The sequence below is a fragment of the Taeniopygia guttata genome, chromosome 1A (assembly GCF_048771995.1).
Source record: "Taeniopygia guttata chromosome 1A, bTaeGut7.mat, whole genome shotgun sequence".
NCBI lineage: Eukaryota > Metazoa > Chordata > Aves > Passeriformes > Estrildidae > Taeniopygia > Taeniopygia guttata.
Window position 1 is genome coordinate 29,281,827 of NC_133025.1, and position 23,289 is coordinate 29,305,115.

The following is a 23,289-nucleotide window of genomic DNA, read 5'->3' on the forward strand; positions in this document are numbered from 1 at the left end:
CTCCAGTCAATCACAAAACAACCACTGCACTTTAGTTTTACTTTGCTCTATCAAATCCACTGCAGCAGTTTTTACAACTAACATATTCCACAAAGGATGTAACCATCAACTTCATTCAAAATTGTGTGTATTTTTTCACATTATTTATTCCAGCTGACAGCACCACCATAGTTGTTATCAGTCCTAACCTCCATAGATAATTTCAACTTTTTCTTCTCTTTACACCTTGCGCTTTTGATTTTACCAACAGCCAGTAAAAATCCTGGCCCCTACAGCAAAATCATCAAGAGGTAACATGTATACAATCTACGTCCAAAATTGTTTTTTGCTCTTGAGAAGTCTTATTACTTTTATTTTTGTCTACCTTTCTATACCTATGTGTCTCTCCTCCCACAAAGAGAAAAGCACTAGAACCTAAGGAATCACAATTAATCTAGCCCTGTGAATCAACGATAAGAACATACCCCTCATACTGAGTTAAAGCATACAAAAATTACCTCAAGCATACACAAAGACCAAGAAGAAAAGAGTAAAATAACCTTCTATTATCTCCACCATGCTGTTCTCAAAAAAGAACTTGGTCGCTAGTAACTCATGCAGCAACGATTAGGGAGGGTAAGAAGAATTGGGCATTTACTAGTGTAGATTGATTTTTATCAAATTATTAACAGACCTGTAGCGAAACTAGGTGAGTTGGATTCTAAGTGTTAGCATTCTTGTAAGCAAATTACTAAGATGTTGTTATACCTTGATTAAACTGATAAAGCATTAATTAGACTAAAAATAAATTCTAACTGTTAGATCTCCACACAGTACATGTTATTTCCTAGCCCCTAACTAAAATGCACAGTTAACACATACATATTGTACACATCCTGATTCTTTTCCCTTCATACTATTTTAAATCTCTGATCTTTGCTTAAGTTCACGATTTCTCTGTCCATCTCCTGCAGCCTGTGAAGAGGCCATCAGGACAAAAAAAATACTTGAAATAAAAGCAAAGTCACTCAAGGTCTACATTCCTTGAAAAAAGTTCTATATAGCTTTGCAAAGACACAATACAACAATACAGCATTTCAGAAATATCATTTTTAACAGTACAAAGAGTTGTTTTTATTTCAGCTTGCCCCAGTTTTTGGAAAGAAAGACAGACTGTTGAGATAAAAATGTCCTTGTTAAAACATGCAGTAGGAGATATTGCTCAACAGTCACTCATGAATATGAGACTCTTGGAAGAAACTGTAGTCTTTATCTCAGTCTTGTGAAAACATCACTGGACTTCACACATGTGTAGTTTTAAAAATACATATCACAGGAAAATTTTGAAAATAAATACTGTCTGCCATCATGGAATATTTTATTTGGCAAACTGCATCTTCTTACTATTTAATACCTTAGAATTCATATAGTAGTGTATCTGTGATGAAAAAGTAATTATATATAGTTATTTGTCAGACATAAAAGCATCCCAGGGGGCCTTTTGTTAGGCACCAAATTACTTGTCTGATACAGTTGCATACTGAGAATAAAAAGGATTTTGTATATGACTAATTAGTCAAATCTGAAAATCAGAACAACTTACTGGCACTCCAGCTCATCATCCAAACCTCTTCAGCACAGCACTTAGTTAGAAATAGGCCTTTAAATCTGAATTTCACAATAATATTTTTCCTATTTAAGTATGACAACTTATCATTTTGAACTGTGAATGTCAAGAATTTCAAATACTTGCTACTCACTGTGGTTTTGTTTTCCCCTATTTTAAAAGGGTAATAAGGAGCATTAATATTTTTATACAGAGATTACAAATATCTATTGGGTTCTTCTCAGGAAGACACAGCACAGATCGTACTATACCAATGTATTTAAAACTCCCTACTGTAAGACAGTAAAGACAGCACCTGCAAGCAGTGGTAAGGCTCCTGTGTGTGGGTTAGACTGTTTGGCTCTAAACCATGCAGCATATTCTTGTGAGCTACCTGGTAGATTACTGCCTCTTCTACAGAAAAATGCTGATATCACAACTCAGCTGACTCTCAAACTGTGCCAAGCTAGTTATGAGTACTAGAACAGATAGAAACACTGTGGCTGCTGTTGCTCTGCACTCTTGAAAGAATATTTGTTTTATATTCAGTCTGCTTTAATGCAAGGCATTTCTGTGTCTTTTTTACAACTCTTGGGAATTCAGCCTTTATGCATTGTTAAGAAATGTTGCACTTTTAGACGGAGGTTTTAAAAGTTACAAAAGAAACACAACTATTTGGCTGTGGGTACTTTTCGCACAGCAAAAGCACCTAATATTTTCAGTAGTCAACTCCCAGCCAACAGTGAAAACTGGACTGAAAGTAAAATAAGAACACTAAGGCTTTATTTTCTTTTCTCTTTTGCTTGCAGGTCTACTTAATTTGCATGGAAACTTTCATCTTAATTTCTCATCTGAAGACAAATTACATCATATGTTTGTACTGCAAGCGGAAAAGGACTGCTCTCAGTGTAATAAAACCTCTCCTTACCAGATTGTAGTAGCCGAGTTTAAAAGTTTTCAAGAAGCTTCCTTCATATGATTAGTTTCAGCCGTTTGGTTTTTTCTTAATTGCAGTAACATAATTCTCAATCCTGGCTATGGTTGAATGACAGAATCATTCCAAGCATAATTAATGTAGAAGTAAACAAAATCAAGTAACACTGAATATATCCTATAATTTGTACACATACCAACTATCTCACTGCTACAAGTGATGGCACAATCTCTACCTCAGTATGAACCACAATTTATAAACTGGTGTCAGGGATACTGCTTCTGCACTTTAAGTTGGGGATAAACTTTATTATTTTCCTTAATTGAAGCTACGGCAGACAAGAAGGATTGGTCCCACTCCAACACACTGACACATTAAAACTGCTTTTCTGATTCCTAGTATTAAGATTTCTCACTAACATAATGATGGAAATAAGATGACACTTAGTGCTTCTGACAATAAAAAATATTAAAAATATATTAATGCCATTTATTATTTAATTTTAATACTAATGCCATTTAATTAGTTTTTAATAGAAATTTGGAAATAAAATTCCTCCCCCCTGGAGTGAAAGTTTTTCTTTCTGCTTGATTGGCTTCCCAATCCAACTCCAAATTACTAAGTACTGACCCAAACAAACTGCCAGCTGACAGAGATGGAAATCTTTATTTCTTTGCTATATGTGATACTATTGACACATTTCACTTCCAAAATCTACTTTTTCTTTGAAGAGGGAAGTGTGAATAGTCTTCCCAGGTTCACAAAGCTGACAGTACTGTAGAGCTTTTAAGTAGGACTCTTACTCAAAAAAACCCGGTGTATACCATGAAGACAGCTAGCAAATAGCTCTGCACTGTCTATAAAAGACTCAGAGGACTTAATAGAATATATTCTAATACTTTGAGGGCTATCTCCATTATGGAAGTCTCTTGCTTACACTTTCCCAATATTACACTTAATTTAAGGAAAAGTGTATTGTTGATATCTCTACTTGGCCAATACAATGCAACACATATCCCGCTGTAATTTGACTGTAACTATTTATCCTTTATAAGATTTCTTCTTTCACTACAATCTGTGGAAGTCAAATTAATTTTGAAAATGTACTTTATTTTTACAATCCAGTAGTTAAAACCAACAAGATTAACAAGAAGATTAACAACAGATTGTACTAAGTAGGTAAGTGAAGAAGTGCAATATTCATATTGTTGGGGAAGAGGGTTAATAGTATGTTTAAGCATACACATGGATAAATGAGTAAATCTTTCCAAACAGAATAGTAACATGCAACTGTGTACTAAGGGACACCTGATAAGGTCACTTCTGACGTGCTCCAGAAATCTCTGGAAAGAGGCGATTTCTCCTCTAAGACTGCTTACTTCCCTCACTGACAATGATTCAAATAAAGCAAGCTTATTCAAAAGCATATTTCTCAGCTGAAAACCTTCTTCCCTCAAGGGACAATCATCAGTGAAGCTGATGTAATTCTCAAATCCAGACAAAGTCATTCAGCCTTTGGTCTAATTTCATCTCCTACACTTGAAACTGGGACAAACATGACAAGAGCAGAGAAACTAGAAGAGTTACTGAGGAGAAAGAAGAAATTAGAATATAAATTGAAAATTGTTTCATAAAAAAAATGTTCCAAGTTAACTATATTGTATACTGTGTACATAGTACAACTAAATTTCCAAATACCAAAAAATAAACATCATGGTCCACACACCCATAACATAAATTTGTTACATGTAGAGGGCTGACCCTGGTCAGCAATTTAGCACCCAGCAGCTTCTTTCTTGCTCAACCCTTCAATGGGATGGAAGGATTAACGAAAAGAGTGAAAGTCACAAAAAACTCATGAGCTGATATAAATAAAACATTTTTGATGTCATAAAATAAGCGAAGGGGAATAGGAAAAAAAGGACTCAAAGGTAACCACTCTCCAGCTACCACCACTGATGCTTGACCAATCTCTAAGAAACAGCCACACTGCACTCCTGTTTTCACTGCTGAGAATGTCATCACAAATCTAAACCACGGCACCACACAGACTGCTATGAAGAAATTTAACTCTATCACAGCCAAGATAGATATGTGATGCAAAATAGCCTCTGCATCAGGCAAAATCCTCTTGATAAAGAAGTCAATAACACCGTTTTCTCAGGCCATGTTCTGTCTCGGTCTCCACAAAAATTACTGTATTTTTCTGTCTTCTTTCTTGAGCTTCCTCTGCTCTCTATTCAATCAGCAATCCTTGACACTACTTCTGAACTGAAATCAGATTTTGCAGAGCGATACTTGAAATATTCTCCTCTAGATGCATCAGATTACATTGGTAGCCAAGAGTCACAGCCTTTATCCTGAAAAGCCTTTTCAGTATAACTACAGCATCATAAAAGCAGTGGGTATTGAATATACTTTGAAATATATTCCAGAGGGTAATCCTCAATTTGAGAGTACTGCAGATGTAGCTTTGGGAAAAAACTAATTACACTCCACCAGAATACCTGTTTTAGTAAGCTGTTTTTGTTAGGTAGGATGCTGTATTAAAAGCACCTATACTGGGGCAGCACAGCATAATCCATGCACAACCTGCTCACAAAGTATCTCAAACTGCATAATAGCCTGAGGCAGAAAATAGATTTAAAAGTATTTTGAATAAGGCTTCCAGCATGTAAATTAAGAAAGACCATTCATTAAGTACTGCTTTACACAGTACTCTGAAGGAAAACTAAATGTGATGTAAATATTAACAATTATTATAATATAACACGAAGTTATTCACCATAAAAGTATCTAGAGACTTCCCACAGCTTTGGAAAAGCTCTGGTTCATTCTAGGACAGAAGCCAAACTCTTACATCATTCAGGTAAAATTTATGCAGCTTTTCCAGACCCACATTGAAACCAGCTTTGAGTGTTTTTATTTTTGTTCTTCTCATTAAGGAAAAGTTCTGCAAATGGGAGCATCATTACTTCTGTTTATTCTTTCCATTTCGATACTGCTAGAGCACAAATCAGGATTGTGAAACTTGGCTCTAACACAGAGCCAATGACATCCAATTTTGCAGTATATCTGGAGTTTGAGCAGTGCAAACACAGAAACAGCTCTCACATCTATGGGCTCTAGCCATTACAAAAAGCCTTCTCAGAAAGGTTTTGTGTTAACTCGATATTTCTATACCTGGCACTGCTTGCAATTAAAGACCGAATAATAGCAGAGTGAAGAAAGGGTATCCACTGAGAAAGGGAGGTTGGGACCATTTCAGCCTCTCAAGATGAGGCACAAGACTCTGAAAAGACTTGGTGTTACGCTCCTGCCATTGTGCCTTTTGCTGTTTGTTAGTTCAGTATATAAAATAAGAGTCTCGTTCCAGAAATAAAATCCTCCGCTCAAAGAGACATTTGAACTGAAAAAGGGATACAGGAACTGAAAAAGCATAACTCTGAAGAAACGGGTATTTCAGTTCCCTGTCCCTTCCACAAAAACAATCCTGAAGTTTTAATTTGTAGCCTTATTTCCCATCCTTCCAGCACATGACCTCAGTCAGTCAGGGATGGACAATCAAGGGCAGGTCTGGACCCACGTACCAACTGTGCATAACTGAAGCATGGTGCCGACACCACAGCTACAGCGCGGAACCAGAAGCAAACCCAGGATGATTTGCCTGTTGAGGGGCTTCACCTCAGGCAGGGAGAACCTCTTGGGACATGACCTAGCCTCTTGAGCTTTGCTCATGTGGGCACATCTTCCTAGTGTAACTTACTCCCATTACCTTCAACATGGGTGAGTGTTCCTGGATCAGGAATATCTTAAAGTTACAATTTAATGCCTATAAATGTAGTAAGCAAAACTATTATTTTTATGTAAATAACATGTCCCAATCTTTTATTCACTTATGCATGTTCTCTGAAAGAAGTTAAGCAGATTCATGATAACCACCAAAATCAATGTCATTTGCCCATGAAGAAACATTTGGGCCGAGAAATCTTCTCAGAAGATAATCATATTGAAATCAGGTACTGCACAAACTGATAAATCCTCTTATAATAAGAATGCATCAGCCTCACATATGATAATCAACTGTGTCCTCATCAAACATTTCACCCTCAGTGCTGATAAAGTTTGTTTTATTTTGCTTACGGCATGCCTGGCAAGTTATACACAAAGCAACAGACTCTAATGTGAGAGACATGGAGATCACCAAGAAAGTGTAATTTGTTTTTTTGCTTTCTTTTGGCAGAGTGACAATAGAGCTGCAGGAAAAAAACTTCTTAAAGCCCCTAAATTCACCATAACTCCATTGCTCCAGTGACTCCCGAAAATAGGGAATGGCTGATGAATTCCCAGGAACACAGATCCACAGCCTAAGCCACAGCAGTCTCCAGGGACTATGGGATCAAACGCAGTTGATGCTACAAGCTACACAGCAGGTCCTGATGTCAGATACCTCCTGGAACATGACGGGGGGCAAGGGATTTGTTTCTGGAAGAATTTTAGTTCTGCTTCTCAAAACCAACTTACATCAGAAGGCTTACCATAAAAATTAAGTAGAGATTCATATAAAGCTGAATTAATTATATGCTCTTACAGCCACAAATTCTCAAATGTGAATCTACGAATGAGTATACCCATTGACGTTAATGCAGCTACTAAGTCAAGCAAGCTGCAGGCATTAACTTCAGTAGAGTTCAGCCAAAGGAACAATCTTAAAAGGCCTCAATTTATCCCATTTATTGTACATCACCAGAGAATAATGCAGGTATTAGGTGGAAATGCAGAGTACCTTAAATTACATCTCCTCACAGATGTTTGACTTTCAATTTAATCTGAACAGAACTGCATACTTGTCAAAGCCCACTCTGCTGCCAACACAAGCTTTATGGTGAGAATGGCCTGACAGCACATTGGTATTATGTGTTTACAGAATCAGGGTTTTCATAAGGCAGAGCAACAGTGAGCACCAACACTGGGAGACTGTGCAGAGGACTTTGACTTTCACTGTTGGAGTGGGGATGCGTTCCTTTCACCTGATGATGCTAGATTGTACAGATGATTCTCTTCTGATTAAGTAGCTTGTTGCTCCCTGATACCAATAGAGCAACTCAAACTGTCAATCTTTACTCAGTGTGATTAACAATACTAGAATCTAATCAATAGCATTTTTTACTTCCTGAGGAGAGAAATAGGAACAAGCAGCAGTGAAAACTAAATATTACACTAATACATTTTTCAAATGGTTCAATTTAGATTGCCTAGATATCTGAATACCATGGAAAAAAAGGAAAATTTTCCTATGGAAGCATGTTTCTAATTCAAGACCTCAGCCATATTAATCAGATTTTTTTTATATTTTCTTTTAAAGAACTTAATTGAAAAGATTATTTTAGTTGATTGACATCTAATTAATTGTATTGAATATGTCTATCCCTTTGACAGCTTTTGAATTAATAGACTCATCCCACAGTAATTTACACAGAAGTGCTAAGCCTGTGCACAAGGTATCACCTTCACAGTAGGCATTGTCCTCTCGAAGGGCTCGGAAGCCATCTCGGCAGCTACAGACAGCTCTGTCCTCTAGGTTTCGGCACACAGAATGCTCCATACAGTTATGTCCTTCAGTGCAAAAGTCATGGCCTGTACAGAAACAAGCATGATTGAGGGTTAAAAAGAATCCAGGGATTACAAAACATACCTGACAGTGCTATCTTTTTCTCAGCTGGGTCAAAGAATACCTTTTTATTGTCTGTGAGATAGAGAAAAGTAAATTGTACCAAGCATGAAATGGATGAGAGGAATAGTAAAGGCCACCAGAACAGAGTGTCTCTAGGTCTTCAATTCAATTTCAGGTTATAGCACTGATCTGAAGCAGCTGGATAGAAGGCTTGCTTAAATCCCCTTACTGTCTCCTTGTCATTGTTAATTACTTTTACAGGACATGTCTTAATTATATAGTTCTTGTCATTTTCTTTTTTTTTGTTTGTTTATTTGTACATTTATAAATGAGCTTAACAGCTTAGAAACTCAGCTAGTGATATTACTTTTAGCACTTTTAGTTCCCAGGTGTATTTATAAAATCCTTCTATATTTAACCAAAAGTCTTTGATTAACATTGACTATTTTTGCTTTACTCTTCCCCTATCTCTTCCCTTCCTCCACTAACTGAATACTCTTCCCTTATTACATCATTCTTTCCATTACAGAGAATTTTATTTTTAAATCTCACCTGTTTGCCATTCCTATTTTATTGTTTTTTCTTTTCCATTTTTTCCTGAGTGTGGCCATTTTACATTGTACTTTAATTATAAATGTTTAAGACTATGAAAATAGGTTGGAACATTTAGGTTGAACCTTTCCACTCAATAGGTTTCTTTTAAAGTTTCTTCTGTTTTGCTCTCATGAAATTTAATGATTTTATGTTCTTGAACAATATTAGCTGGTTCTGGAAACTGACTTGAAGCTTCCACAGTTTCCAGATCTTTATATAAAGGTGTGGAGGAGCTTCTCTCCTTTCCTGTTTTCTCATTAATTTTATTTGTTTCAAGTTTCCTTCTTTCACTAAAGCATTAATTGATCAAGCATCAGTAGTGTTTTCCAATAATTACTTTATTCTCTCACAACCACAGGAGACCTTGGGAATGTAGGTCAGGCTCAGGGGATCAGGACTGTTGTAACAGCAACAGCTCTAGAATGCAAGTTGGCATCAGGCTGCAACACGAGCCTCTTGCAAAATAGCAAAAAAATTATTTTTCGGCAGTAAAAAATATTAATTTTATCATTCCACCTGGTTTCTGCTTCATGTTTTGCTGTGAAAGAGCTTCTAACCCTAACCTCACAGAAACTTAGGTAAACAAGGATCACAAGTGGGACAGTGGCAGCAGAGATGCTTGTAGGTCAGGTCAAAGAAGTCTTTTGCACTTGGACAGCTCAGGAACAGTGTGAAGAAGCCAGAATGAAGCAAAAGAAGAAAAGGAAGCAGAAGATCCCATAGAGACAAAATGTTTTAGTACCGAGACCCAGAGACAACAGGATAGAAACATCACAGACCTATTGTGATATGACAGGCTAATGCTTTTCTTCCTCCTGTTGTGGGTTGTTTCTCTTGCCTAGAGGTATGCTTAGGTAATGTCATTCAGACATCACTATTCAACACAGCTACCACAATGATAGCATTTAACACAGGACATTAAGGAGCAAAATATTCTACACTTTTAACTGTGCAAGAAGGTCTCGAGTACTCCTTGATGACAGCAGAAGTGTGTGAATCAGGAGCCACCTCTGGCCATGGCTTTTGGCTGCCCTCCTCATTGAATCCTGAGTTCATGGAAAAGCAAGAGGCTTATTTCTGGATTTCTTGGTCTGTATTGGATTGTATCAGATTTTGACAGTAATTATGATGATAAATGTCATCCAGAAAGCATGAGGGCTTTTATATAGATTATTATTAAGATTCTCAACATTCATACAGCAGAGCTGTATTAATAGACAAAATACATGCTGCTGACTAATAGAGCAGCTTGTTTAAAGAATAATCTCCTCACCTCTTGAGAAGCCGAAATAGCATAGTTCAGGGAGGATTGAAAATATTCAGAAAGCACTCAACTGACATATATTACAATTTCCTAGCTGTACCAAACACAAGAAACATTAGTTTTTCTCTAAGATACTGAAGATTTTATAGAAAATTATCATTAGGAAATTCTTTTGGACTGTGACAGACTTGAAGACCTGTCTTCTCTTAAGGTCTTTTCTTCTACTTTCTTATCCCTCTGCTTGATGTCATTAATCATATCCTTCATGTTTGTGCTGAGTAGCACAGAAATAGCCATAGCTGCAATCTTTGCTGATGTATACCTGAAATCAGTCCAAGAGCCTAACACATTCCTTCATGCCAGGTATCAATTTATCTTATTTAGCTATAGAAGAAAGATGTAGCCACTTGAAGATGCAAATGTTAATAGCTTTGAAGATACTGGTGTTAGTTCAGATCAAAAGGGTGGGCCAAGGACTCAGAGCACTTCGTACATACCTCTCCTTTGGTAAGGATCAGACTGGGTGTAGCACACAAAGGTGCACAGCATACAAAAATGTTTCCCAAAGTTTCTGCTTACAGATGTAGACTACAACCCCAGAGAGGTGAACAAGTTACTCACGTGCTTGAACAACTGCATAGCACAAAGAGTTCTCTGAAAGAGATACCTCAAAGCACCCCAGAAAGATGCTGGCAAACATGAATATTTGTCTGAACTATTTAATTTGGACACTGGAGTGGGTGAAATGTAGAAAAATCACTAATTATATATATGATTTATTAGACTCTCCACCCATTTTTGGCTGAAATAAAATACAAAAACTTATTTCCCAGAATTTGCATTATTAAACATTCTACAAACAATTTTCAGATGTCACAGTGCAGTTTTTACCTATTCAGCTTCCCAAGATCTACAGTGATCATCATGCATAAGAGTGTCTTATTGAAAATTATGAGAAAAAAAGTCTATTTGTCATTTATAAGAATGAAAAATTACACTGAGCTTATATATATCCTGCTATTACCTTACCTTTACAGACTTTGCAGCAACTGTGAGATAAGGGGATCTGTTGAGATTCTGGGCAGTTTAAAGCTGGACAGATGTCTTTTGGAATTCGCTGCATTTTGTGGTCCTGTTAAATTGAGGTGATTGATTAATACTGTGAAATAAAGGAAGTTACAACTTTAGTGGAGTTTCAGTATTATGATGTACACAAACCCATGCCTAGGCCAAACTCCAGGTACCTTCAAAAGCCATTTGAGAGGACAGCATAGAACAATAAAAGCATTAGGAACTCTCCTACACTCAAATTTTTTCAAGCAAGGAGAAGTGTGGCAACAGCTCTCATTCTTCTCTTATCCTAGCTGTCAAGTAACTTGCCTCAGAAGTTTCTCTCAGGATTATGCCTGTAAGAGTTACAATTATTTCTCAAAAACTGAGGCAGCGGATTCCAGAGTCAAAGGTCCCCATAATGAATATTCTGAAGAAGCTTGTTATATATACAGCAAGTAAAATCAAACTTCTGTATCTCTGATCTCACTGTTTTCAGTGGCAGTAACAATGAAAGAAACTGGCACCAAGTCCCTTTTAGGAAAGAGATGCTTTCATCAGTCATCTGGAAGTGTACAACACCACAAGATGGTGTCTAAGGATCTTCAGGCACTCAGTACAGCTCACATGAAATTGCTGCAGTATGGCCACACAAAATGCTTGCCTTAGCAACCTGGCTACCACAGGTGTACCACCTTTAGGCTCCCTCGGGCCATAAATAATGCGTCTTGCAGTGCTCTAGTTATGATAGGGCATAGAAAGAAAACAAACCAAACACGTCCCTCAGAGGCATCTGACATAAAATAAGTGATGTAGTTAAAATAAGATTTCAATGAACTCAGACCCTGCATTTCTGCATGCAAGAAAAACATCTAAAATAATGCATATGCCATTTTATGTATATGTGTACTATTATTAGTCTAGAATTTAATTTGAAATCCTCTTTAAGCATGAAATATAAAGATGAACATGTACACAATGGCCAATATCAAAATGACTGCTGAAACTTTACCTTAAACAATCTTGACAGAGAAATCAGCCTTAATCTGATAATACAATAAAGCAAACCAGAGAGAGATGTGCTGTACACCAGAACAAACAAAACCCAGCAATCCCATAAACTAAATTAACCTTTGATAGAAATAACATCAATTAAGGTGGTCTAGATTTAATTTTAATCTTTTATAAATTCTAATTCGGAAGATAATTTTTCATTCACTTATTTATAATATTCAAACAGAGAAGTGCATGCCTATAGCATGCACAACTGCAGCAATGAAAACAAAACATGATGTTTTTAATTACATCCAGACAAAATGAAAAAGTTCCATACGTTGCCTTGATAACATTATTATAATCCTTCAAGCATGAAACCAGTACTTGTGCCATTCCTATTAATACCTCTTGACTTAAAGTCATTAATTACATCCTTTTATGAGAACTCTGATAGTAATAAAATAATGCCCATCTATGAATTCCTAACTGATCAACAAAGTTTACAAATTTTGTGCTCTGAATTATCATTCACAAGGCTGTTCAGCAGAAACTCTGTGTACTTCAGTCCCTGAAAAAGCAACATTTCAATCAGCTAAAGTCGCTGCTTATTATTTGTACCAAGACAGTGAGGCAGTCTATCAGAAAACAAGTCTAATCAACAAAACACAGACTAGCCCAGCCAACAGAGGCTATTTTTTTTCATACAGTATCGTAATTGCCAGCTGCAAGGAACACAAGGCGACATCACATAACTTTTGATTGTTGCTAATCATATCTACTGACTAATTATAAAATTCATGTCCTGGGTGCCATGTTGAAAATACAAGCTCATAGCCCTAAAAAGCCTACAGCTGAATTCCCAGTTATTCCTGGTTAGCTTCTCCTTGCCATTCTCAAAAAGGGTTTCAAAGACCTACTGCAACAATTAAGCTCATAGAAATTAAAATCAACAGCAGTTAGACAAGAATTCCCTGTTCTTCTTTGTAAGCCTACCCCATTTCCATCAATACCAGATACCTGGTGTACCAGCTCTTTTTCTTCTTTTCCCTCTAGCTTTTCCTCTAAGAATGATCTTAAATTTCAAACTATGCCCCCATCACATTCGTGTATCTCTTACACCTGAGCACATAATTTTGAACAATAACACTGCAGATGGAAACATAAGGTAATCTGCTGATGTTTCATTACTGACTGTGGGGACAGTACTTAGGGAAGAAAGAATGCCGCTTGATTGTCAAGCTGTATCATCAAAGCTTGCAGCTATCCAAAGTAAATTTATTTGCAAAAATTTGATGTGGAACTCAGACAACATAAACACAGGACCTATTAGATGTCTTGTCTGTCACTTCCTGAGGTACACCTATTTTTCAAAAGCATGACTTTGATATTTCTAACATGCAAGAATTTTTATTCCATCAAGAGTATTCTTACCTTGCACTCAAAAAGAACACAGTCCCCTGAGCTTGAGTACACAGTTTCTCTTTGTCCTTCAAAGTAGGTTCTGCCTTCAAATACACACACCGCTTCAGAGGGAAAAAGAAAACAACACAATGATTTTGTATAAATGTGTTGACACACTGCTTATAGAATTGATACATTTTCTTAAAGAGAACTGCATTTCAAAATGAAAAGATTGATTTGGCTGCAATAATATTCTAAACCTATCCACAGGACTCTTGGATATCATCAGCAAAAAAATTAGAGGAGAAAAATACCCCACAGAGTACCCAAAAAAGCACATGTCAGTAGAAAGGTGAAGGATGTTGAAGCAATATGGAGCACAGATAGCTACTGTGATGGTAGAAGAGACGTGTCTCAGGTGACACCAAGAAAGGCGACTGCCTGCAACACAGCTCATGGGTGCACAGGAAAATGGAGCTGTGAGAGCAGAGCCAGTGGCATTAATACATAATTAGTTTCTTGAAGAGGAATGTTGCATGATGAAGGGTGATCACTGAAGTCACATGTTTGTAACCACAGTCCTTTGATGTTTCACCACCCCACACCAATAATTAAACATTGCAGATTTGTATCTTGATTATCCAAGTTCTTTATCATTACTGCTAAGGCATATTAAAGTATATGAATTTTATTGTACTCGTGATTGTCTTTTTTTATCTCTCAACAAAACTACGATCAAGTCTCCAATAATCAAATGACAGATGGATGTCACCAGGATTGGTGTTTGTCATGCCTTGGCGCCATTCCTGCACCCCAGCAGCACCAGGTTTTACAACTGCATTCTGACACAGCTCATGCTGGATTGCCCACTAAAACTCCTACCCAGTATTTAAGACTTACATAAAACATTTTCACAGCAAACTGTCTTGCCTTTTTTTTTTTTTTTAATGGGTCCATTACTGCAATTACATTATGCAAAGTATAAAGGCTGAGTAACATAACTGCTAGGTACAGAAAATCAGATGTTTGTCTCTGTTGCTTAGGACACAGTCAAGGCTCATCAAGTAAGCATAATCATGAAATAACAGGAGTAGGTTACAACTTTCAAGTTTCAGATTACATGTTAGATGTCTAATTTGCTAACCATTGATTTGGAGATGTAAATCAATTATACTTTCACAGAGACATTCTATTTAAAGAGATTGCAATTTGTAGACAATTTAAAAATATCTAAAAGTATAAGACTTTTTGTTTAATTTATTTTTTACTTTACTAGGAATGACCTATATTAATTAGTATTATTCCTTTTATTTTCAGCTCTACTTTTCTTTTTTAACCTGCAGCTCTTATTACTTCATCATGTAAAAAGTAAAGTTTTGGAACTGATGATGAAAAGTAAGTGATGGGTAAAGCAACAAAAATGGGGCTTTGAAATTCAAAAATATTTGTTATAATTATGTTATAAAATATAAATTACCTTGTGTGATATAAGCATCCAAAGTGCTCTCCCAGTCCTTATCTCAACTCACTAATCCTTTGTTACATTTTCTCCTCCCTATACAGCTGTGGAGGGGAGTGAGAGAGCAGCTTTGAGGGCTTGCTTGGAGGCCACCCAGGGTCAACCCACTATAGGCAGTGTGTGTGACTCACAAAGAGTCATAAAAGCTCAATATTGTGTCTCTTTCCTCTCCCCAAAACAAGTTCTTCTAGGAGGAAGTATATGAAATAATTCTATATAAATGTTTACCACCAACTAGCAGATCTTGAATCTAGGCAAGACAAGACAATCACCCAGTAATATATATATCACCTCCTATGCATTACAGGCCATGACACTAAACTGAAAAATTCAAATATTAAGCCCTTTCCCTTGTCCCATACATTTCAGTTTAAGAACAACTACCTGTGACAGGAAAAAATACAGTACAGCATTGCCTGAGGACCACACAATGGCAATGAACTGTTAACACATCCTCATGTTCCCAACAGGCAGACTATGACTGTTCAGAGAAAAGGCAGAAGACATCAAAATCACTGTCATTCTATCTTAGAAGAAAATATGCTCCTGAAGCCAAAATACTCTCAACATATCAGTGAGACTACCCAGGAATCTTAAAAAAAAAAAATAAAACAACAAACTACCTCAAAGAATAGTCCACTGAATCCGGTCTCCTTATTAATGGCAACAAACCCAATTCTTCGAAGAGACACAGAAAACAGCATACACAGAAGAACCATCAAAAGGACACATCCAGTAGTGTGAAACCATAAAGATATTTTTTTATTTCACCAACAGGCTTTGGAAGTCTTTGCATATGAAGCCATTCTAACGCAGTGACACAGTATCACAAACACTTGGTTTCCACAAGAAAATCAGCTCTTCTCCATAAAGTCTTGGAAACAAACACTTAAAAATTCTGAGTCTGTGAGAGATGGCTCTGCACAGATGGGCCTTGGCCCTTTCCCATGTATCTTCACGCACCCAAGGATTGTTCCTCAAAGTTTAGAAAATAGCGGCAGAGTGCATGATTCAAGCCTCTGTGGTTGCCAGAAATTTCAAGCAGAGCCCACCTCCAAAATCACAACACTTGGCCACCATGCAGCACAGAAAATTATATCTCATCCATTGAACTCCCCTAAAAAAACTATCTAAGCATTTTTATGTGGCTTTGCCAGCAAGGCTATAATGTCTCCAGTTTATCAGGGACTTATCTACATAGAGTGACCAAACTATGTTTGATAAAAGAGAGAGGACCCAACAATAAATGCCCAATTAAAAATAATTAATTGAAACTAAATTGAAAACCTATTAAGCTGAATAATCTAAGCACAAGCTTTAGCATGTCTTCTTATGGACTGCTGCTCTCACTGACAACATTCAAAAGGGGCATTCCTTTTTAAAACCATGGCTCCAGGTTTATTTATCATGACAGACACCAGGGGGTTTAGTGGTGGTATAAGTTTGCCCGTGTATGCTGTCTTTTCTTCTCCTAGTGATGCCACAAATGCCTCTTTTTCCCACTCTCTAGCCAGCCCACTCTTCTTCCACTGCCCACTAAGGAGGCACTCTGACAAACAGTAAAGGGCGGATTTGCAACAGTCTATCTGAGGTTTCTAAAAACTTTGTCTGGTTAGGTGAGTGTTAAGCACATATGGAAAGATTTCTAGAAAGACAAATCTAACGTTTTTCTACAGCCCTTTCATCCTAAGACATTGGCACCCATGCCCCAGGTAGTGTGGAACAGAATGTTCCTTCTGCCTCCTGACAGCAACTGTCACAACCAGTGAACATCCCCAATGTTGGTGATTCCTGTCTTTATATTCCTTCAGAAATAAAGATGCTTCAGCAACATGAACATCTGGACTAGTACTGTGTAAATGGAAAAGTCCAGTGAAGATTTAATTTCTGCTTGGCTAGATGCTTCCCAGGATACTCTGATTAGTTTGTGATTCCTATCTCTCTGGGGAAGCATATCATCCTTCATCTTCCTAAGTCCTTTCATTCAATAGACTGAGTCACAGTCAAGACATTCCCTGATGATTAGCTGTTCCAGATCTTGATAGTTATTGCCTATGTAGGATTTCATCTACAGCTGAATTACACCAACCATTTCCTCTTGCCATCAAATTTCCACATTCCCCCAGTACCTAAAAATAATACATATTTCAAAACAGAGGTTTCTAAGAAGATGAAACAGGAAGCCTACAAAACCTGCTTAGAAGTTTGACTACTCTCGATCTATTTGTATGCAGAAAGTGATATTACACTGGTAAGCATCTATGTACAGGATCTAAAAAATTATTAGCAAGTCTGCTTATATTTACACAGCTGTACTAATAATGCAACTATCCTTTAGTATTATTTAACACATTGTGATGACATGGAATCTTCTCTGTGCTCTTCCAGCAAAAGGAACCTTTCAGGAGCCCACTTGCTGTTCTGTTAGTTCAATGAATTATCAAGTTTGTTAAACCATAACTTCTCTTCCACAATCCATTCTTCTTCCCACTGGCCTCCAAATGAACCTTTCTTTTTGTGTTATTTTAAATGTCCATGCAAACTCCATGACCCAGCAAACTCCTGCCATCCATTCACTTGCATTCTCAGAATGTCAAGTAGTACATTTTCTCATTCCTGCATTTATCACCTTCACTGTCTAGATTGTGCATGCCTTCCCCTGAGGAATGCACACTTCCCTGTGATATCTCAGCTAGTCTGGATTCAGACTTATCACCAAGGGAAAGCAGAAAGGTTGGTCAACTCCTCAAACCACTTTAATTTCTTGTATTCGCAACCACCCAATGAGTGGCAGATAGGACTTGCAGTTTTGTGAAAGTTGTCTGTTTATGAATTGACAACCTAAAAACTGGTAATTAAGTCTATGTTGCTTAATTCTTTGTTCACTTATGTTGGTTGGTTGGCAGGGAGAAAACACACCCAAAATTATCTCACACAGAAAAAAACCCAAACCTGTCTTGTTCACTTAATTTTCCTACCTCCTCCTTGGAATCTCTTTGATTATATTCTCTGCTGTTCAGAGATGAAGGCCTAGGCATTGTGTAAGTCCCACTAATCCACTTTGCAAGCTTACATAGCACAGAACCACAGTGTGGCTCTGTCCTTAGAAGTACAGAGATAATCACCACCTTCCCCGAATTTCTTTCTTTTGACAGCCACATCATTACTAGGCATGGCTCTTACTCTTTTCTCATTTATCTTTGAGATTTGGGCATTATTTCTTCTTTGCTCGTTTTCTGGAAAGCACAAACTCCTCTGTTGCTACAATCAGTGAGGTTGCAGACTTACTTCATTTCATGCCATCTCCTTCAACAATTCAAAATTATTCCGAATTTCAAGCTGAAAAATATATTGCAAATTTTTACAGTCAATCACTGCTGAAAAGCTGCATATATCTGCTTCTGCTTCCTCAGCTGAAAAAAGAAAAATGTATTTGAAATTTTATCACAACAAGGAACCAATTACTATTTGTGTCTTACTTCTTATTAGCTGGAAAAGCTAAATGTTTCTAGTACATTTAAGACACAAAGTCATTGCTCTATACTTAGTCCTAGAATCACTAAAGAGTATTTACAGTGTGAGACACCTCCAATAATACTAACAGGCTGTTTAGTCACAGTGGCAAGGAGTCAATCTGAAATCCTGAATTCTTTCCCCCAGCTCTCATATTTCCTATATTTCCACCAACTACTACAAGGAAATTACATAATTCATCTATCCTATGTGGCATTGCTGAGACATCTTCTATAGAATTCATCACAGGCCGTTTGAGTCACCCTTAAAGATTAAAGAGGTAATCTGAACTCTGACAAAGCAGTGAAAACATGACTAAAAACTCTATTGACAGCAGTTCAGCTAGGGCAAATAGACCTAACAGATGAGTAAAACTTTTAATGTAGGCTGCCAGACAGGAGAGTCTGAGAAAGAGGCTGCAGCCAATCAAAGCCAATGGACACTACTTGCACAAATGGAGATCTCTCTTGGTAAGCAAAGATCCAGTGTGGAGACTCTTCCATCAATGTGTTTGATGTCAGCTTCCCTTAAAAAGGTCATTACTGCTATTCACACTGCAACTTTACCTTGGTTATACAGAGCAGCCAAAACAGTTCCACTGAATGACATGCAAAGCGTCATTGGCTTTAGTGCAATGGACCATATTCTGGTTGTTGAAGAGAACAGGAGTATTTTGTACTATATACATAGTATTTAAAAACTTGGGCATGCCTAATGTGAACAAAATGACCAATAATTTTATGACAAATTCACTATGTTGACAATCCCAATACCCAAACAACTTTCACAGCAAAGTGTCAAACTATAAAATCATACACTTTAGACAAAAGCCTTAGAGGGTGTCAAGAGAGGAAAAGCAATTGAGGTTAATATTAATTAAATGACAAATGTATTACAATTATATTAAAGGTTTATAAATAGCAAAACAGTCTGACAGACCAAAAGAACTCCAAGGCAAATATTACAGGCCTGCTTAATCCCCATACAGATGGGAATAGACATTATCTGATAGATTCCTCATGTCAGCTATCCACAACACCAGTAACACAGCTATATTTAGTGAAAGTGCTAATAGGTATTTTATCAAATGCTGACAAGGAAATTTGTACTTTGTTCCACCTTTTCTCAGCTGGACTGCTGGGCTAGTTGTAAAAGATACTTTTCTGAAAACTTTGTTAAGAGAAAATAGCAGTGTTTGGAAAACTAGACACCTCCCTAGAGCAGCTTATACTTCAAGATATGCTTAAATCCACCCATACACCCATCAGAATGCTTCAAGTCACAGGCATTCATATGTAAGATGAAATTAAATTAACTGATTCAGATGGAGTATTGAGAATTTATTAAATTAATTAAAAACTTGTAAAGACTTGCATACTTTTGAGTCAATATTTTGAAAACTATGAGAGCTAAACAGGTATCACCAATCAGCATTAATTTACTACATAAAAAGAGCCTTGTGTTCTCCTTTGCTGTAAATTAAAACCATCCATGGACCAATGCACCTACTCCTGCAGCTGTGCTTACAAGGTGCTCCCCAGATACGTCCAACAGGTGGCAGAGAGGAAATAATGTGTTTTATTCATTAGGATATTTTACCCAGATTTGCCATGAAGAAAAAGAGTGCACCAACTATGGATAATTTTAGAAGACAAATTTTTGCACATGACTACTGAGATGTTGGCTTTCTGCACCTTTGTGGACACAAATCATGTGAACATGTTCAGTAAAAGGCAAGTGTCTCTGAGTGGCAGCATTGTCCCAGATTTTGACAGTTTCATTTGACAGTATTAAAAAGATCCTATGCAAACTACAAAACTACAAGCTCCACCACCATATAGTAAAGCTGGCATTTAAGGTGAAAAAAACTTGGAAGTTGTTTCCATGCTCCCAAATCAAAGGTTCCACGCAGCTTCTGCTCAAAAAATTTACAGCTACCTCCAACAGTCATGGAGGATTTTGACCAACAGCTTGATAGATCATTTAAGTACTCACAGACTACACTCATATTTAAACAACTATCAGGCACCATACAGATGCTTTTATTCTCAACCAGAATATCCTTGGTCCAGAATAGTTTCCACAGATGTTTTATCCAGAAATTTTGCACTGTCACTTTGCTGTACCCACCTCCCTAGTGAAGGCACGGCATCCTGTGACCTGGCACCCATCTCACTGTATTTCTTTTCCTTTCAGATCCAAGTGCTTTCACTTCTCCTACGAACAGCAGCCCCTGGTTAAGCTGGCTGTTACAGCAATACTCACATTTGCCTTCTTGGCGCAGGCCAGTCTAATGTGCTCAGACATTCCCAGGAGTTGAGCACCTCATCCATTGCTGTTGTTAGATCTTACTTCTTTCAAAGCACCTGCACCTAGCTCTGTAGAGCAACTGAAGGGTTTCATGCTCCCAACTCTTCTTCCATCCACTTCTGTTCCCATATAAGGAATCTGCCAATCCTTCCATCCCTCCCTTCAGCCAGAATGACAGGATTAGTTGGCATAATCACAAACACTCCAGATTACTGTATTTAACATTCTTAAGCTAAGTCCTTAGCATTAGTTCAGCAAAAGATTAACACAGACAGCAGTGTAAATATATTTTTGGAAATTTTGATTAAAATTGGTTACGCAAACTGGCTTTCTACATTTTTTATATACTCACTCCCAATGTTTATGATCTAATAATATTTAACCAAAAACTAATATTAAAAAAAATTAGGTATTACCTATACTTCAGAAATACTCAAAAGATAGTTTTTAGAAGAAACCAATGTACATCTAACATGCTGTTTCTCAAGGCTTCTAGAAGTTACTATTATCCATTGTGCATTCCAAACAATACAGTACTTCATGCCTAAAGTCGGTTCAGGATTTGAAATAATTAAAAATTTAAAAGTAGTTGGAGCAGATGTTCACAGATTCTGCTACATCACAGCTAATTTCTCCAAAATGTATCTGTTGATACTCCGATTCATCACAGAAAAACAGTAAGCTGGAATTCATAGCAACTGTTAATGAAACTACTCTTTTTTTTCTTTAGTGAAAGAAAGCTTTACAGTTGCTGATAATTTTTTAAAAATCACATCAGTTAATACTCCTATCATCCTTAGGAGGATCTTTCTAGACATCAGACAGAATTCACACACTGTGCAGTCAAGTCTGTTTATCTATATGCTGCTGTATTCAACTCCAACTGAGCTTCGGCTGCAGCACTTTTCTCCCTACAGTGGCAAGCAGCATCTCTGTATTCCTCCCATGTGCCCTGAGCTTGCTTCCACTGGGCATATACCTTTCTTTTGTGCCTTAGCTCCATCAAAAAGAAGATCCCCTTTCAGTCAAGCTGACCTTCTGGCTCATCTGCTTGACTTCCAACATTTTGGAATTGTCTGCTCCTGTGCTCTTAAAAGAGGGTGTTTAAGAAGTGACTAGCACTGATAGAATCAGTGATTCCCCAAAGATGTGATTCCTTTATTAATTTATATGTATATTTTAACTTTCTACTTCAAAAATGTATTAATTTATTCCCATACTTTTTCACAGCAACTCACCAACAGAATACTGCAAAATTAGCAAAATGAAAAAACATGTGGTTAAGGGCTCATATTGTACTACCAACTCTATTCATAAAGAGTCAAAGACAATGGACAACAGATAAGCAGCCCAAAATCATACACTACTACTATTAAGCAGCCTGTCTGAGAAATTCACAACAACCATACGCAAGATTTTTTTCTCTTCTGTGCTATACTCAGATTTGATTTCTCCTTTAGGTGCCTTAAGAATCTACAAGGTTTCTAGATAAAGCATGATCAAAACATCTACAATACAAACTCCCCCTTTACAAGCCTGTAAAATTAGCCGAGAGAGAAATATTGCACTTTAGTCAATATGAATATAACTTAATGAGACATCTTAAGGAAATAATACCTGAATTTATGTCTTTCTCAAAATAATAACATAGAGCGAAGCATGCCTGTTCATCTTCCCTACCTTCAAAGTATCTGAAGTGCTCACTTACTAGAAAAAACAGGTTATGTGTCTATTTTCCAGATGAATCAAGCATATTTACTTGCTTTGATTTCAGGATGGTGGGGGTGGGAGGAATCCTACAACTGAAATCTGGTGTCTTCTGAACCAATTTATTACATTAAACAATGTCACTGTAATTCTAACACTACTATGTATCCATACACTGAACATCAGAAAAAAAAGGAAACCTAGTAGTATTTTCAATTTTTTTCATCTGTTAGGAAAAAAAAATATTCTAGATGTAAAATAATGTTAGGGGATTTTAACAAATATCACAAATTAAAATTAAATTGGGAAAACAGTCAAAATTGTACTTGAAAATAATTTAAAGCAAGAAGGGGGAGACCAAAATTACACTTAAAATCAGAATCTTACACAAATCATTTCAACTAGAAGGTAAAAATAAACTAGTCAGCTACCCTGTAGAGAAAGGCTTAGGATGGTCTACTGCCCTCTGAAACAAATGAACAGGGCATTCTTCTTAGTGGAACCTGGTAACAAATAAAAGCCCCCAAAAAGGCAAAAAATAATAAAAAGTCTCTATATTGGCAGAACAGAGGCAGAACAGAGTTACATAAACACCTCAGACACAGTCCTGTGACTGGTACAGGGACAAAAGCAATCTGCAGAAACTCTTCAAATAAAGAGGACTGCAATGATGTTTTTGAAGGCAGCAGATGAGAAAAGCAGAATAAACGTCTGTTACACCATATCAGACAAGATTTCCATT

The 23,289-nt window shown here is 37.0% G+C and overlaps 1 protein-coding gene across 2 annotated transcripts in view; it reads right to left on the minus strand.

The window, feature by feature from the left end:
• The window catches only part of NELL2 (neural EGFL like 2), a 132,711-nt gene that overhangs the window by 65,892 nt on the left and 43,530 nt on the right, over nt 1-23,289 (minus strand). For both annotated transcript variants that reach the window (XM_032744686.3, XM_032744694.3), the window contains exons 10-12: nt 13,529-13,620; nt 11,081-11,183; nt 8,028-8,156 (exon numbers count right to left, since the gene is read on the minus strand). In XM_032744686.3, the coding sequence (XP_032600577.2) occupies nt 8,028-8,156; nt 11,081-11,183; nt 13,529-13,620 (324 nt within the window). The remainder of the gene's footprint in view (nt 1-8,027; nt 8,157-11,080; nt 11,184-13,528; nt 13,621-23,289) is intronic.